Raw genomic sequence first — 12,809 nt, 5'->3', positions numbered from 1 at the left:
AAGAACCAGGTCCTGATTTCACTGATCTGTTCTGGTTTTTTGTTTGTTTCTGTATCATTATTTCTGCTCTCAACTTTATTATTTCCTTCCTTCTGCTGGTTTTTGGTTTTGTTTGTTCTTTTTCTAGCTCCTTTGGGTGTAAGTTTAGGTTGAGATCTTTCTTGCTTCTTGAGGTAGGCCTGTATTGCTGTATACTTCCCTTTTAGACCACTTTGCTGCATCCCAAAGGTTTTGAACCGTGGTGGTTTTTTCATTGGTTTCCATGTACTCTTTTATTTCCTGGTTGACCCAATCATTGTCCCTCCTCCCCCCCCTTCGTTGTTTAGTAGCATGCCAGGTAACCTTCATGTTTGTGGCCTTTCCAGATTTTTTTCTTGTGGCTGACTTCCAATTTCATAACGTTGTGGTCAGAAAAAGTGCATGGTAGGACTGTGATCTTCTTGAATTTGTTGAGGCTTGTTTTGCGTGTACACTTGAGTTCAAGCCCAATGTTGTAGTAGAGATTACTTCAAAATCTTAAAAAAAAGAATTTTAAATAGTAAAATCTTTAAAAATATCTTTAAATGAGTCTCTCATAAGTAACACACAGATGGGTCTTTTTTATTGTTGTTTTTTAATCCACTCTGTCACCCTAAGTCTTCTATTTAGAGCATTTAGTCCATTTCTATTCAAAATAATTACTGACAAGCATTTACTGTCATTTTACTTTTTTTGTGGTGGTTTGTGGGGATTTTTTCTGATCCTTTTTCTTTCATGGCTTGCTGGTTTTCTTAAGCAATTTGAATTTCTTTGTTCTTTGCATATTTATACTTTGATTTGGGGATACCATTAGGTTTGCATATAACTTCTGCATGTAGCAGTCTGTATTAAAGTGATGGCTGCTTAAGTTTGAACCCATTCTTGACTCCCCTCCCCACACTTTAGGTATATGTTGTCATATTTTGCAAGTTCCTTGAAGGATTTTTTTTTAATAGTCATTTTTACTGCATTTGATTCCTACTTCCATACTGTCACTTTCTGTCTCTATTTCTCCTTTAATATTTCTTGCAGGCTGGTTTAGTGGTCATGAACCTTTTTTTTTTTTTTTTAAGATTTTATTTATTTATTTGACAGAGAGACAGCCAGTGAGAGCGGGAACACAAGCAGGGGGAGTGGGAGAGGAAGACAGGCTCATAGCGGAGGGAGCCTGATGTGGGGCTCGATCCCATAATGCCGGGATCACGCCCTGAGCCGAAGGCAGACGCTTAACGACTGCGCCACCCAGGTGCCCCTGAACCTTAATTTTTGTCTGGGGGAGAACTTAATTTTGAAGGTTAGCTTTGCTGGGTAGAGTATTAATGGCTGCACATTCTTCCCTTTCAGCATTTTGAATAGATCATGCCAGTCTCTTCTGGCTTGCAGAGTTTCTCATGAAAAATCTGCCAATAGCCTTATGGGTTTTCCTGTATAAGTAATGGTCTTATTTTGTGTTAGTGCTTTTTAAGATTCTTAGGACTATATTTTGTAAATTTAATTACAATCTGTCTTGGTGTTGGCCTGCTTTTGTTGATTTTGATGGGTATTCTCTGTGTCTCCTGCATCTGGATGTCTGTTTCCTTCCCCAGACTAGGAAGTGTCCAGCTACTGCTTCAAATAAATTTTGTGTCCCCTTTGTCTCTCTTCCTCTGGGACTCCTAGAATATGAATATTACTCTGATGGAGTCAATGAGTTCCCTAAGTCTGTTTTCATTTTGTATAATTTTTCTTTCCACTTGATTGTTACTTGAAGTCACTAATTCCTTGCTTTGCTTCTTCCAGCCTGTTCATTGCATCGTGCATGCTTCTATTCTCATTTATTGTACTTTTTTTTTTTATTTCTGTGGTAAGGGTCTCACTGATGTCTGCCATTTGTTTCTCAAGCCCCATGTCTATGCTTACGATCACTGCTTTAAATCCTCCATCAGGCAGGTTACTTCTGTTTCACTTAGATCTCTGGTCACAGCATTATCTTGCTCTTTCATTTGGGATAAATTGATCTGCCTTCTCATTTTGCCTGCTTCTGTGGGTTAGCCAATTAGGTCTCCTGCTCCTTAAAGTAATGGCCTTATGAAGAAGAGGTCATGTAGTGCCCAGGGCCTGGTGCTTCAGGGAGTGTCTCCATGTGCGCTGCGTGTTAGTTTTCTGGCTCCTCTATCCTTCAGGCCCTTCATCTGGAGAAGCTCTCCTTGCTGGCTGTGGGCACTGTTTGGTCCCTGGCCTCCATGTTTTAGCTGGTGAGTTTTAGTTAGGTGGGCTTTGATCTGTGCCATGAAACTTGTCATCACCTTCACTAGAAATGAGGCTCTTGGTCGGGAGACGTGGTATGGGCAGGGCTTTGTGCTGGTGTTCTGGGTGAGGGAGCTCACCACTCTTGGGATGAAAGCGGGCTTGACTGAGAAGGGAAGTTCTATGGAAGCACGGGGGTGTGTGGCTTACTGTAAGCAAGTTAGGCAGCCAGTTCCTGCAGGTGGCTGTTCATGCAGAGGGGCGTGGGAGGGCAAGGGCGGGCCAGCTGCTTTGTTCTTGGAGAGGTTATCTCCTGAATGCTGCCTCTCGTCACACTCAGAGAAGATAAAACAATCATCTCTCCCCCTGGGTTCTGCCAGCACTCTGCTGTTTTCCATGCTGTCTGTCCCCAGGTTGTTTGCCTGCCTTCTTTCTGAGAGCAGCTGCGATGCCTCCAGACGGGACTCTCTAGGAGCCCAGCCAGCTAACACGTAAAACTTCTGGCTCTAAGTCCCACCAGTTGCAAGAATTCAAATTCAGCTCCTCTCACTTTGCAAACCAATGGCTATGAGGAAACGTTCCCCTTTTGTGTTCCCCTGTGTGCTCCTCTCTCAGCTTTCTCTAGGACCAGGGCTCCCTCCTCTCTGCAGCAGCCAGGTTTCTCCGCCAACTCCATCTCTATGCTTCCCACCTTTGGTTTCAGAGGAGTTTGTTCGGCCAGTCTTGACGTTGATTCTGGGGCATTTTAGGATGACTGGATAGTTGTATTTGTAGGATGAGGCAGGCCTGGGGTCCTCTGCTGCCACCCTCCCCTCCAGGTGCTGCCACTGTAGGTAACTAAACTGTGACCTCACCATCATGCTCCTTGCTACACAAAATAATGGGGATTCGGGTCCAGATAGCTGCAGAAAATAGAGCTTAGAAAATAGGGGTAGAAGACAGCTGCACAATACCCTGGATAATCTTTGTTAAGTCTTAAGGTCCCTCTCAGTATAGAGGATATGGTACTGATCCCTCTTCCACCATCTTACAGATCAGACTTTAGGGTTATTCTAAATTAGAGTAGCTGCCCTGGCCTAAGGGTGATGATTAAAAATGTAGATTGTTGGGGCACCTGGGTGGCGCAGTTGTTAAGCATCTGCCTTCGGCTCAGGGCGTAATCCCAGAGTCCTGGGATTGAGCCCCATATCAGGCTCCTCTGCTGGGAGCCTGCTTCTTCCTCTCCCACTCCCCCTGTGTTCCTTCTTTTGTTGGCTGTCTCTCTGTCAAATAAAATCTTTTTAAAAAAATGTAGATTGTTTATCCCAAAGTCCAAATACTAGAAGTACCTAAGCAACAGAATTGTTCTAAAAGGATTTTTAAAATGAGACTTAGAGCCAGGTAGCTGAAGTGATCTAACATGGCAGCCCAGCCCCAGATGGTGATGTCCTTCACTGGCCACTGCTGACCTGTTGAGGATCCTGCAGCCTGTACTGCCCTATGAATCAGAGCTGCATTAACAGCTAATAAGCATTGATACAATTAGGCAGAGAGGTAGTAAACTTCATTTAAACAATGCTAAAACATTTTTCAATGTTTTGTTGGAGTTTGGTCACTGTCTTCTTGTATCTACCAGCTTAACCTGTTTGATCTTACTCCACACTGCAAAGTGCTAAAGCCAAAGGAGATAAAAAACAGTTTCTCAGAATCCAAGAGTAAAAGAAAATGGGCCACTGAGGGAGATGGGTCTCAGACTGAACTCTGCATAAACTGGAGCGTGTGGAACTAAATATGGCAGAAAATCTTCAATGATACACAGCTTAGTAAACTTGGTGAGTGTTCCTTTTAGATGTAAATTTGCGACTTAAAATTAATTTCTTTGGGACACCTGGGTGGCTCAGTTAAGCGTCTGCCTTCGGCTCAGGGCGTGATCCCACCCAGAGTCCTGGGATCGAGCCCCACATCGGGCTCCTCTGCTGGGAGCCTGCTTCTTCCTCTCCCACTCCCCCTGCTTGTGTTCCCTCTCTCACTGGCTGTCTCTGTCAAATAAATAAATAAAATCTTTAAAAAAAAAAAAGAATTTCTCTTTACCTCTGTGGCCCATGTACCTCAGTTATATTAAATTTGTCACACTCGGGGGACCAAAGACAATTCCTAGAAGGTGATGTTAACTGTTTCATAGACACTAATTTTGCTGAAGTATTTTGTTCCTAGATTTTCTAGAATCACAAGGGATACCTCCCAACTATAATTTATAATCACTAGTAGGTACATAGCTCGTCAGTGGAGAAATGGTTATTCTCGTTATGTCGATTACACCATGTTTTTATTTTAGTTGGCTGAAAGGAAAAAAAAAACCCAGAAAAACCCAATTTCTTTTGCAGGTCTGGTCCTTCTCCATAGCAGTTGTTAGAGACAGCCCTGAAGTAGCTGGAATACAGTCAGCAAGGGGCCCAGGTGGAGCAACAGTTCATCTTGGCAAGTACATGTTTATTTCCTTTGGTGCCTTGCACAGTAAAGGCACTGATAATGATATAATAGAAGAAATGCCCACAGCAAATAGTTCTAGTGACAATTTACTAGACAAGTTACAGTATAATGATGGTGGTGGTGATTGTTTCATTTTATTAATTTTTACAATAAGGTTGTAGCCTTTATACTCCACACACACACAAACAAAAAAACAAGTGCTTATGAAAGAGTCCCTGCCCCCACCCCCTTTCCAAAACATCCTGAACATAGCAATTCAATAGAACAGAAAAATCAAGACATGTTTGATTTCAAAATTTCAATAAAAAAGCGAAGTATGTAATGCAACAGCTGTTCAACTTCCAACTCTAAATAGGCACCGTAAAAGAAAACAAAACTCTCAGTATTTAAATTTCTCCAGCATACTTTCCAGTATAAATGCTCTGTAATCAGCTAGTAATAAATGGGAACAGAACCTCAGAACAGAAGTTATATTACTTCCCTGCTCCCCCTTTCTCTTATAATTAGAGGGTGGAGGTATTAGGGGATACAAAAGTCAGAGGAAGAAGAATTAAAAAGAAATTCTGAAAGCTGTTGTTTGTGGACTAGAAAGGAAGACAGCACTTTACAAATGTTCAAAAAATCCCAAGGCAAGCAACACAATTCGTTCACTATCACTCCTACTAGAAAGAATAAAGATATCGGCATCTTATTATATAAAACTGTACTTTCAGAATAGCATTACAGGTTCACCAGAAACTATGGATGTAGTTTTAGGCTTCATCAGGGAAACACGTTCAGTTCAGATCAAGTTAGATACTGTGCATCTAGCCTATTTGGATCGGAGTCTGGAACTGCTCACTGTTACCCCCAACAGCTGTAAACTAAACAATAGTATGTAACTCCATAGGAAGCTTAAGGATTGAGGATATGTACACAGCTAATTATATCTCCCCTGCTTCGCGCTCTTCAGAGCTCCTCCTGTCTTCTGATCTGCCATTAGCGCTCTCATAGGACCGCTTCTTATCTTTTCGATCTCTGTCACGAGGTGATCTGTCTCTTGAATTCCTGTCTCTGTCACGTGATGCTAAGTCTTGGTCTCTGAATCTTTCTTTTGAGGATCTGAAAAATATTAATTTGAGGAGCAAAATGTGTTGGGAAACCCAATATCCAAATGAAAGAATCGGATAAATATTAAGGTACTGATAGCTGAAATTATACAGAATACATCCAAGACAGACAGAGGAGCCAGTGTTCTGACCGAAAGGAGCACTACCCAATCTGACAAGGGAGATGGGTGAAAACAAATTAAGGGTCAGAAACCATAAGCTAAAATAATGACTTAATGGAGGATGTTCTCATTGTCTCAGAGGTAATCATAAAGGTTTTCCAATTCATGGCAAATGTGTTTAACATAAAAATAGTACAGGGATAACACCTTTAAAAAGTGGACATGTTAACCAATTTTTTGAAAAAACAGTATAGGTCCCAAATTGGGTGGAAATTAAGGACTTAGAATGGGGGTCAGCAAACCTTTTCTTTCTTTGCTGTCTGGCCAGAGAGTAAATAGTTAAGGGGGTATTCTTCTTCCTTTTCTTTTTATCAACCCTTTAACAACATAAAAACCACCCATAGCTCACTAGCTATTCAAAGAACAGGCTACTGGGCCAGCTTTGGCCTGCAGGCAACATTCTGCCAACACTTGACTTAGATATGAGAACTAGACAATGACATGGCTTTAAATAACCGTTATTATTTTTGAAATCTTTACTTTTCCTGAGTGAGCTCATTCAACTAACAGAAAAAAAGAAGGGAAGACACCGAAAGATGATCACCCTATATCTTAACCTTAATGGTTTCTTGATAACCACCTCTCCATTCCCATACTCAATTAAGAAAGGTTAGTGATAACAAGCTCACAGCAGAGATTCAATCAGAAGGAAAATCAAAGGCTATTATGGGATCAGAATATAAAATCTATAGTTTCAACATCTAAATCAAACAGTAATATATATTACATTTATTGGGTTCTTTACAAGTGACATGGTACTTTTTATATAATCTCACTTAACCAGGCCTCAGATCCTAATTCTGAACATGGGTCAAGTAATACTTTGAACTTCTAAGGCAGGAAAAAAATACTATACTCAGTTTTAGAAATAAAAGGGGGAGTCAACCAAAAAGGTTGAAAAATTAATGTCAGCTCTGAGCATGTTCTACTTAAGGTTTTAATAAGCATGATTTTAAAAAGATGTGAAAAAAAATCACAGTGCATGTCTGGTTACACTAATCCTCTCCAGTCTTTTTAAGAATTAAGGACAGAGTTGCAGGTAAGTCTCAGAGGTCAGTACTATCTGGAAAATAACCATGAGATGAGCATCAACTACGACTTTGTGAGGGATTACAATGTCCCATCCATAAGCAGTTAACTGACACTATGTCATTCAAACTACCACTAATCCTAGTAACACAGGTACTTTGAGGATGGGGGAAGACAGGATAATGAGATTACTTGGCCAAGGCCACTGAACCCACGTAGTCTGACTCTCAAGACTATAGTAGGTGTTTGAACAGACCAGGAAGTAGGAAAATGTAGGTAAGTCCTCATTTATTAAGATAACTGTCGGCAGGGAAATGTCACCAACAAAATCATCAGACCAGTATTTCACAGTTGGGGAAAGAGCAAATCATAAGAATTTTAACTAGGACCTTTACCTTGAAGTTTAAACTCAAATATATAGCACTTGGCTGCTGATTTTTGGTAAAAACACAGAAGTCTGCTTTGAAAGAGAATAAGTTGTCGAGATTAGAAGTGCTCTTGAGAAAAGCAAAAATTTTTAATAGTTTTACAAAAATAAACCTGTTTATAAACATGCTGAAAATATTAAGGATGTCATGAAGGACAGAAGTATGTCCTATACAACTTCATAAATGCAGGAACCATTAGGGACTAGGATCACACAACCCTGGTGAGGAGACATGCCCCTCCCCTTCCATCCCCACCACCATTTAAAGAGTTCACAGATACCAGAAACAATGACCTGTGGGCAGGTTCACAAAACAGACTCTCTAGACCTTCCAAAAATCAGTAGGGTGACTCTCAAAATATACAGTGCAGGTAAATCTCAGGGAGAATTTGTTCATTCTCTGCATTGGTCTGTGATATTTACTCAAGTATCTCTTTTACTACCTGGCTTTACCTACTAGCAGAAGCCTTTTTAAATTTTCTCTGGTATTTCCCTCATCTAAACTCCTACATTACTCTGGATGTACACTTTATTATCAGAGATGTTAGGCTTGTGTTCTAACTTGAATAAAGTTGCTCAACTACAGTATACTTCTTGGTTATTTTTTACTAGGCCTAGTATAGAAGCAAGTATACAATTATATTGATTAAAGTTACTTGAACTAGTTTGCCAGTACGAGTAGAACGTAAATGTTCTCCTCAAAAAAGATAAACACCTGAGGTGAAGGATATGTTAATTAACCACTGGTGGGAACCCTTTCATAATGTGTGTGTGTATACATCAAATCACCACGAAGTACACCTTAAATATCTTAAAATTTTGTCAATTACACCTCAAAGCTGGGGGAGGGAAAAGGACCTACTTAGAACAAGGCAAGAATATGAGAAAGAAAATAGTCAGTGAAAGCTTACTCACCAACTCTGCGTGAGTGGTTTCAAGGAAAGGTTTCCCTCCTCTCCCCGACCAAAAGATTTTTTTTATCAGCTTTCTGTGAATTCTATCATGGGCTTTATGAAGAGTAATCAATAGAAAATTTAAGACTAATAGGTGCTAGGCACTCAAAAAAGGTTTATTACATATATGCGTAAGAAGAGTTGTCATGAAAACAATTTTAAGCATGGTTTATATGTTCCGTAGAAATGACCTGGCTTAAGGACCATCTTGTGACCTGAGAATTTTGGGAGCTTGGTTGATGTAGCTTTTGAGTGCAAAGGCTCTAACACAATCTAAACCTTTGTCCTGAATAGATATTCAGGTCCTTCAATGCACCACACCCTAGATCTGCCCTCCTGCACCTTTCAAATTTTCATGCCAAGAAAGCCTAACCTCGAGATTCTGAATCCGCCCCACCAAGCTAACTGCATATAGCGATGTATGCCTAGTGCAGATAAAACAATATACCAAAATGTGTCTGCTCTGAAAAAGTGCACCAGCTCAAAGAAGTTTGGAAAACAGTAAGTCCAACAAAGCTAAACTCTTTAGGGGTTCTGAGAAGCCCTTTCATTTAATCAGCCAATACATACTGAAAAAATGGAGTATTGGTACCTCAAATTGCCCACGAGGTACTCCCCCCCCCCCAANCCCCCCCCCCCAATACACTAAGCAGAGAAAAAGCAATAACCTCTGCAGCACATATTGGTTCCCGTTTCTTACTCTGGCTCCTAAGTGTATTCTTCCACTACCCATAGAATCAGGGGGAAAATGTTATACACTCACACACAAATGTGTACATGTGACCAGATGCAAGTTTCAAACCAATAGCATTCCAACTCTAAACCATAGGGAGTTCCACATATCCTCTATGGACACCTCAGTACCTCCTCCTGGATCGCTCTCTGCTCCTGTCTCTAGAACTGTGCCCACTTCGCTGGTGGCTGCGGCTGCGGCTGCGGCTGCTAGAGCGCGATCTGTGGCGATGGCGTTTCTCCCGAGATTTGGATCGAGTTCTCCTCTTCCGCTCCCGTGACATGGAGCGAGACCGATGTCTGCGATGTTCTCTGGACCTAGACCTACAAAAAATATTTGCTTCAGTTTTTAGCTTTCTCAGCACACATTTCTCCTTTACCAGAGCCTCCTTTTTTAAGACAAATGATAGCTCAAGTAACCTGACTTAATGCCAGTTCTACTGCAAGTCAGCTAAATCTATACCAAAATAAAATGCTGGCACATTAACTACATACTGGAATTTCAAAATACAAATGAAACACAAGTCTCAGAGTTCAATCACTATTGTACAGATTTACATCAAGAATATCATAAAAATTAAGACAATCCCTAGCACTGAATTCTCTAGATTTATGGATTTGTATTTCATTTTAACTTTTAAGATTTCTGGTATACTTTGGAAACAAAGTATGTACCTGATGGACATGGATAAAAGTGAGAAGAGGCAGGAGAAAGACTACTGTTTACGATAAGTCACTAATTCTGAATTAAAAAGGTGACAGGACCATCAAATAAGTCTGAATGCCTATAACATGCTTAGTCACAGTATATAGACAACACAGTTCTCTATTAAAGCAGTACTTACTTTGGGAGAAAAACGAACATACATAAATCAGTTTAGAGAACTTTGCTGGAATTGAAAAAAGTATGTGTAACAGAGAAAAGGAAAAACGTTTTGAAGAAGCCAGAAGAAAAACATTTCTGGAGCCTCTACTGTGTCACAAAACTAACAATACTGGTGTGCGGTGAGGGCTGGAATGGCACATGCAAAGGATATACAACATTTGAGAAAAAACAAGCAGGAAGAAAGACAATGCAACTTTGTACTAAGGGTAATTTTAAGAGTGACAGCTATGATCTAAACTTGACATTGACAGTTCCACAACTCTGAATTCACTAGAGAATGACTGACTTGCACAGTTTAAATGGGTGACCTAATGGTATGTAAATTATACCCCACTAAAGCTGTTAAAAATTTTGAGTCACTTTAAGAATGTGATGTTTTCTCATAATTTGATAAATTCAACAGCATATTCAGGCGATACAATTGACAAACTAAGCTTATTTTCAAGTGATGATTTTGTTGAATCAAGTTTAGAACGACTCAGCTTATGTCAACATTTTATTCAGAGAAAGGCATACATAGTGGACCCAGCATCAACCACAGTTGAGTATTTCAACTGAATAAAACATCTCTGAAAAGGAGCATAGGGAAAAGAACACAAAATTCATTCTATTTTGTTTTAGTCACTCATTTTGAGCTATTACAATAAATCTATGTCTTTCAATGCATAATTTCATTCATCTTTTTAAAAATTCTAGACAATTATTCATTTAAGAGGTATTTAGGGGCACCTGGGAGGCTCAATTGGTTAAGCATCTGCCTTCCGCTCAGGTCATGAACCCAGAGTCCTGGGATCCAGCCCCGCATCAGGCTCCCTGCTCAGTGGGGAATCTCCTTCTCCCTCTCCCCCTCCTCTCACTCATGCTCTCTTGCTCTCTCTCCTCTCAAATAAAATCCTAAAAAAAAAATTTAAGTATTTACTGGGTGCACATTGCACTATTCTAGGTACTAGAAAAAGACTGAGCAGCAAATAAAGCAAAGTCCTTAACCTAATGGAGGTTATGCTCCAGAAAGAAGTCCACACAGATACATTAGCAGTCAACAGAGATACATCAACTAGTGAAGAAATGACATATTAAGAAGGTAAAGATGGGAAAGAAATGAGCTGGTAATTTTTTTTTTTTAAAGATTTTATTTATTTATTCAACAGAGATAGAGACAGCCAGCGAGAGAGGTAACACAGGCAGGGGGAGTGGGAGAGGAAGAAGCAGGCTCATAGTGGAGGAGCCTGACGTGGGGCTCGATCCCATAACGCCGGGATCACGCCCTGAGCCGAAGGCAGATGCTTAACCGCTGTGCCACCCAGGCGCCCCGAGCTGGTAATCTTTTATAAAGAATAGGTAGAAAAGGCTTTTCTGGTTAAAATGGCATTTATACAAAGATGAAATAAGGTAATCAGTTAATCAGCCATCTCAAAATAGGGTGCCTCAGGTAGAGGGAACACAGGTGTAAAGGCCCTGAGATAGAAGAAAGTTCAGAATGTTGAAGGACTAAAAGATACCTGTTTGGCTGGAATGAAGTGAGCAAGGGGAGTAATTCACGGGTCTCATAGGCAGGGTGACCAAGTACCTTATAACTCAAACCAGGATGCTCAATGATATGAAGAGCAGGGGAAGTTATTAATAAATACACTGACACAAGACATAAACTGGTACACCCCACTCTCAGATCGATCCCTCTATTTAAATGCTATGGTGAGGATTTCCACTTCTAATTGGAATGGAATACCTTTGGAGAGTTTGAACAGAAGGCTGATGTTGTTTCACTTTTTAAACGGCTCATTCTGGCTGATGTGTGAAAAACAGACTGAGGTAGAGAAGGGAATTGGGCAAGCAGAAATTAACAGACCAGTGAAGAGGCTATTGTAATCATGAGGCAAGTGGCTGGGAGAAGGACGATAGAAATTAAATTTCTGACCTCAGTATCTGAAGATGTTCTATGTTCTATGTACACAGTTTAAGTACCTATTCAACAAAGGGACTAGTCTGCATTAATCAACCAGTAAACAAGAATAATATCATCAATTAATGTTTCTACTTCTCGTCCTAGATTTCAGAAACAACAGCATAAATTGGCTGACACAACTGGGCAGGTTTTTCTTTCATAACAAATGCTCTAGTTTTAGGGAAAAGTACTCGAGAAACAATTACTCTTTAGAGATTAAGAGGACTCGGAAGGTTTCAAAAGATGTGATCTGAACAAGAAAAATGGTAGGACTTGACAATAAGAAGGGGCATTCTAGGTAGGGATGGACTTATGGGAACTGCACAGGAAATATTAAAAATGATGATGTACACCATGTTTCCCCACCTTTCTCAGTTAGAAAAAAATTACCAGCAACTAGTAAAAACTGTAAAGAAAGTCTTCAAAACGCCCTCAAATTTTAATGCCAGAAGTCAAAAGAAAGTGTTCTCTTACCCTCTTTAAGGTTGTAAGCGCCCCTTTGTCATATAAACTCATATAAAGTGAAGATCAAGGTGTAACTAAATAAAAGTTTCTCTTCAATAACCCACTATGGATCCCTCTTTCAAAAATGTATTCAACTAGGGGCGCCTGAGTGGCTCAGTCAGGTGTCTGCCTTTAGCTGAGGTCATGATCCCAGGATCCTGGGATCAAGCTCCTCATGGGGCTCCCTGCTCAGTGGGAAGCCCGCTTCTCACTCTGCCCCCCGCCCCACCCCCTGGTGCCCGCTCTCTCTCTCAAATAAATAAAATCTTTAAAAAAATGTCTTCAACTATTTAACCTACTTATATTTTCAACAGGTATAACCTCTCAGACCTGCATTTCTGACATTACTACCC

General features: G+C 40.4%; 1 protein-coding gene across 6 annotated transcripts in view; it reads right to left on the bottom strand.

Moving 5' to 3' along the window:
* Nucleotides 1–4,532: 4,532 nt before the first annotated feature.
* The window catches only part of LOC100481813 (putative RNA-binding protein Luc7-like 2), a 57,246-nt gene continuing 48,969 nt past the window's right edge, over nt 4,533–12,809 (bottom strand). For all 6 annotated transcript variants that reach the window (XM_034637868.1, XM_034637866.1, XM_034637883.1 and 3 more), the window contains 2 exons: nt 9,257–9,448; nt 4,533–5,814 (listed from right to left, as the gene is read on the bottom strand). In XM_034637868.1, the coding sequence (XP_034493759.1) occupies nt 5,637–5,814; nt 9,257–9,448 (370 nt within the window). In that variant the 3' untranslated portion in view covers nt 4,533–5,636. The remainder of the gene's footprint in view (nt 5,815–9,256; nt 9,449–12,809) is intronic.

The sequence above is a fragment of the Ailuropoda melanoleuca genome, chromosome 1, assembly GCF_002007445.2.
Source record: "Ailuropoda melanoleuca isolate Jingjing chromosome 1, ASM200744v2, whole genome shotgun sequence".
Lineage (NCBI taxonomy): Eukaryota > Metazoa > Chordata > Mammalia > Carnivora > Ursidae > Ailuropoda > Ailuropoda melanoleuca.
The sequence above is the reverse complement of the archived record's forward strand: the minus strand, read 5'-3'. Positions and strand labels throughout refer to the sequence as shown.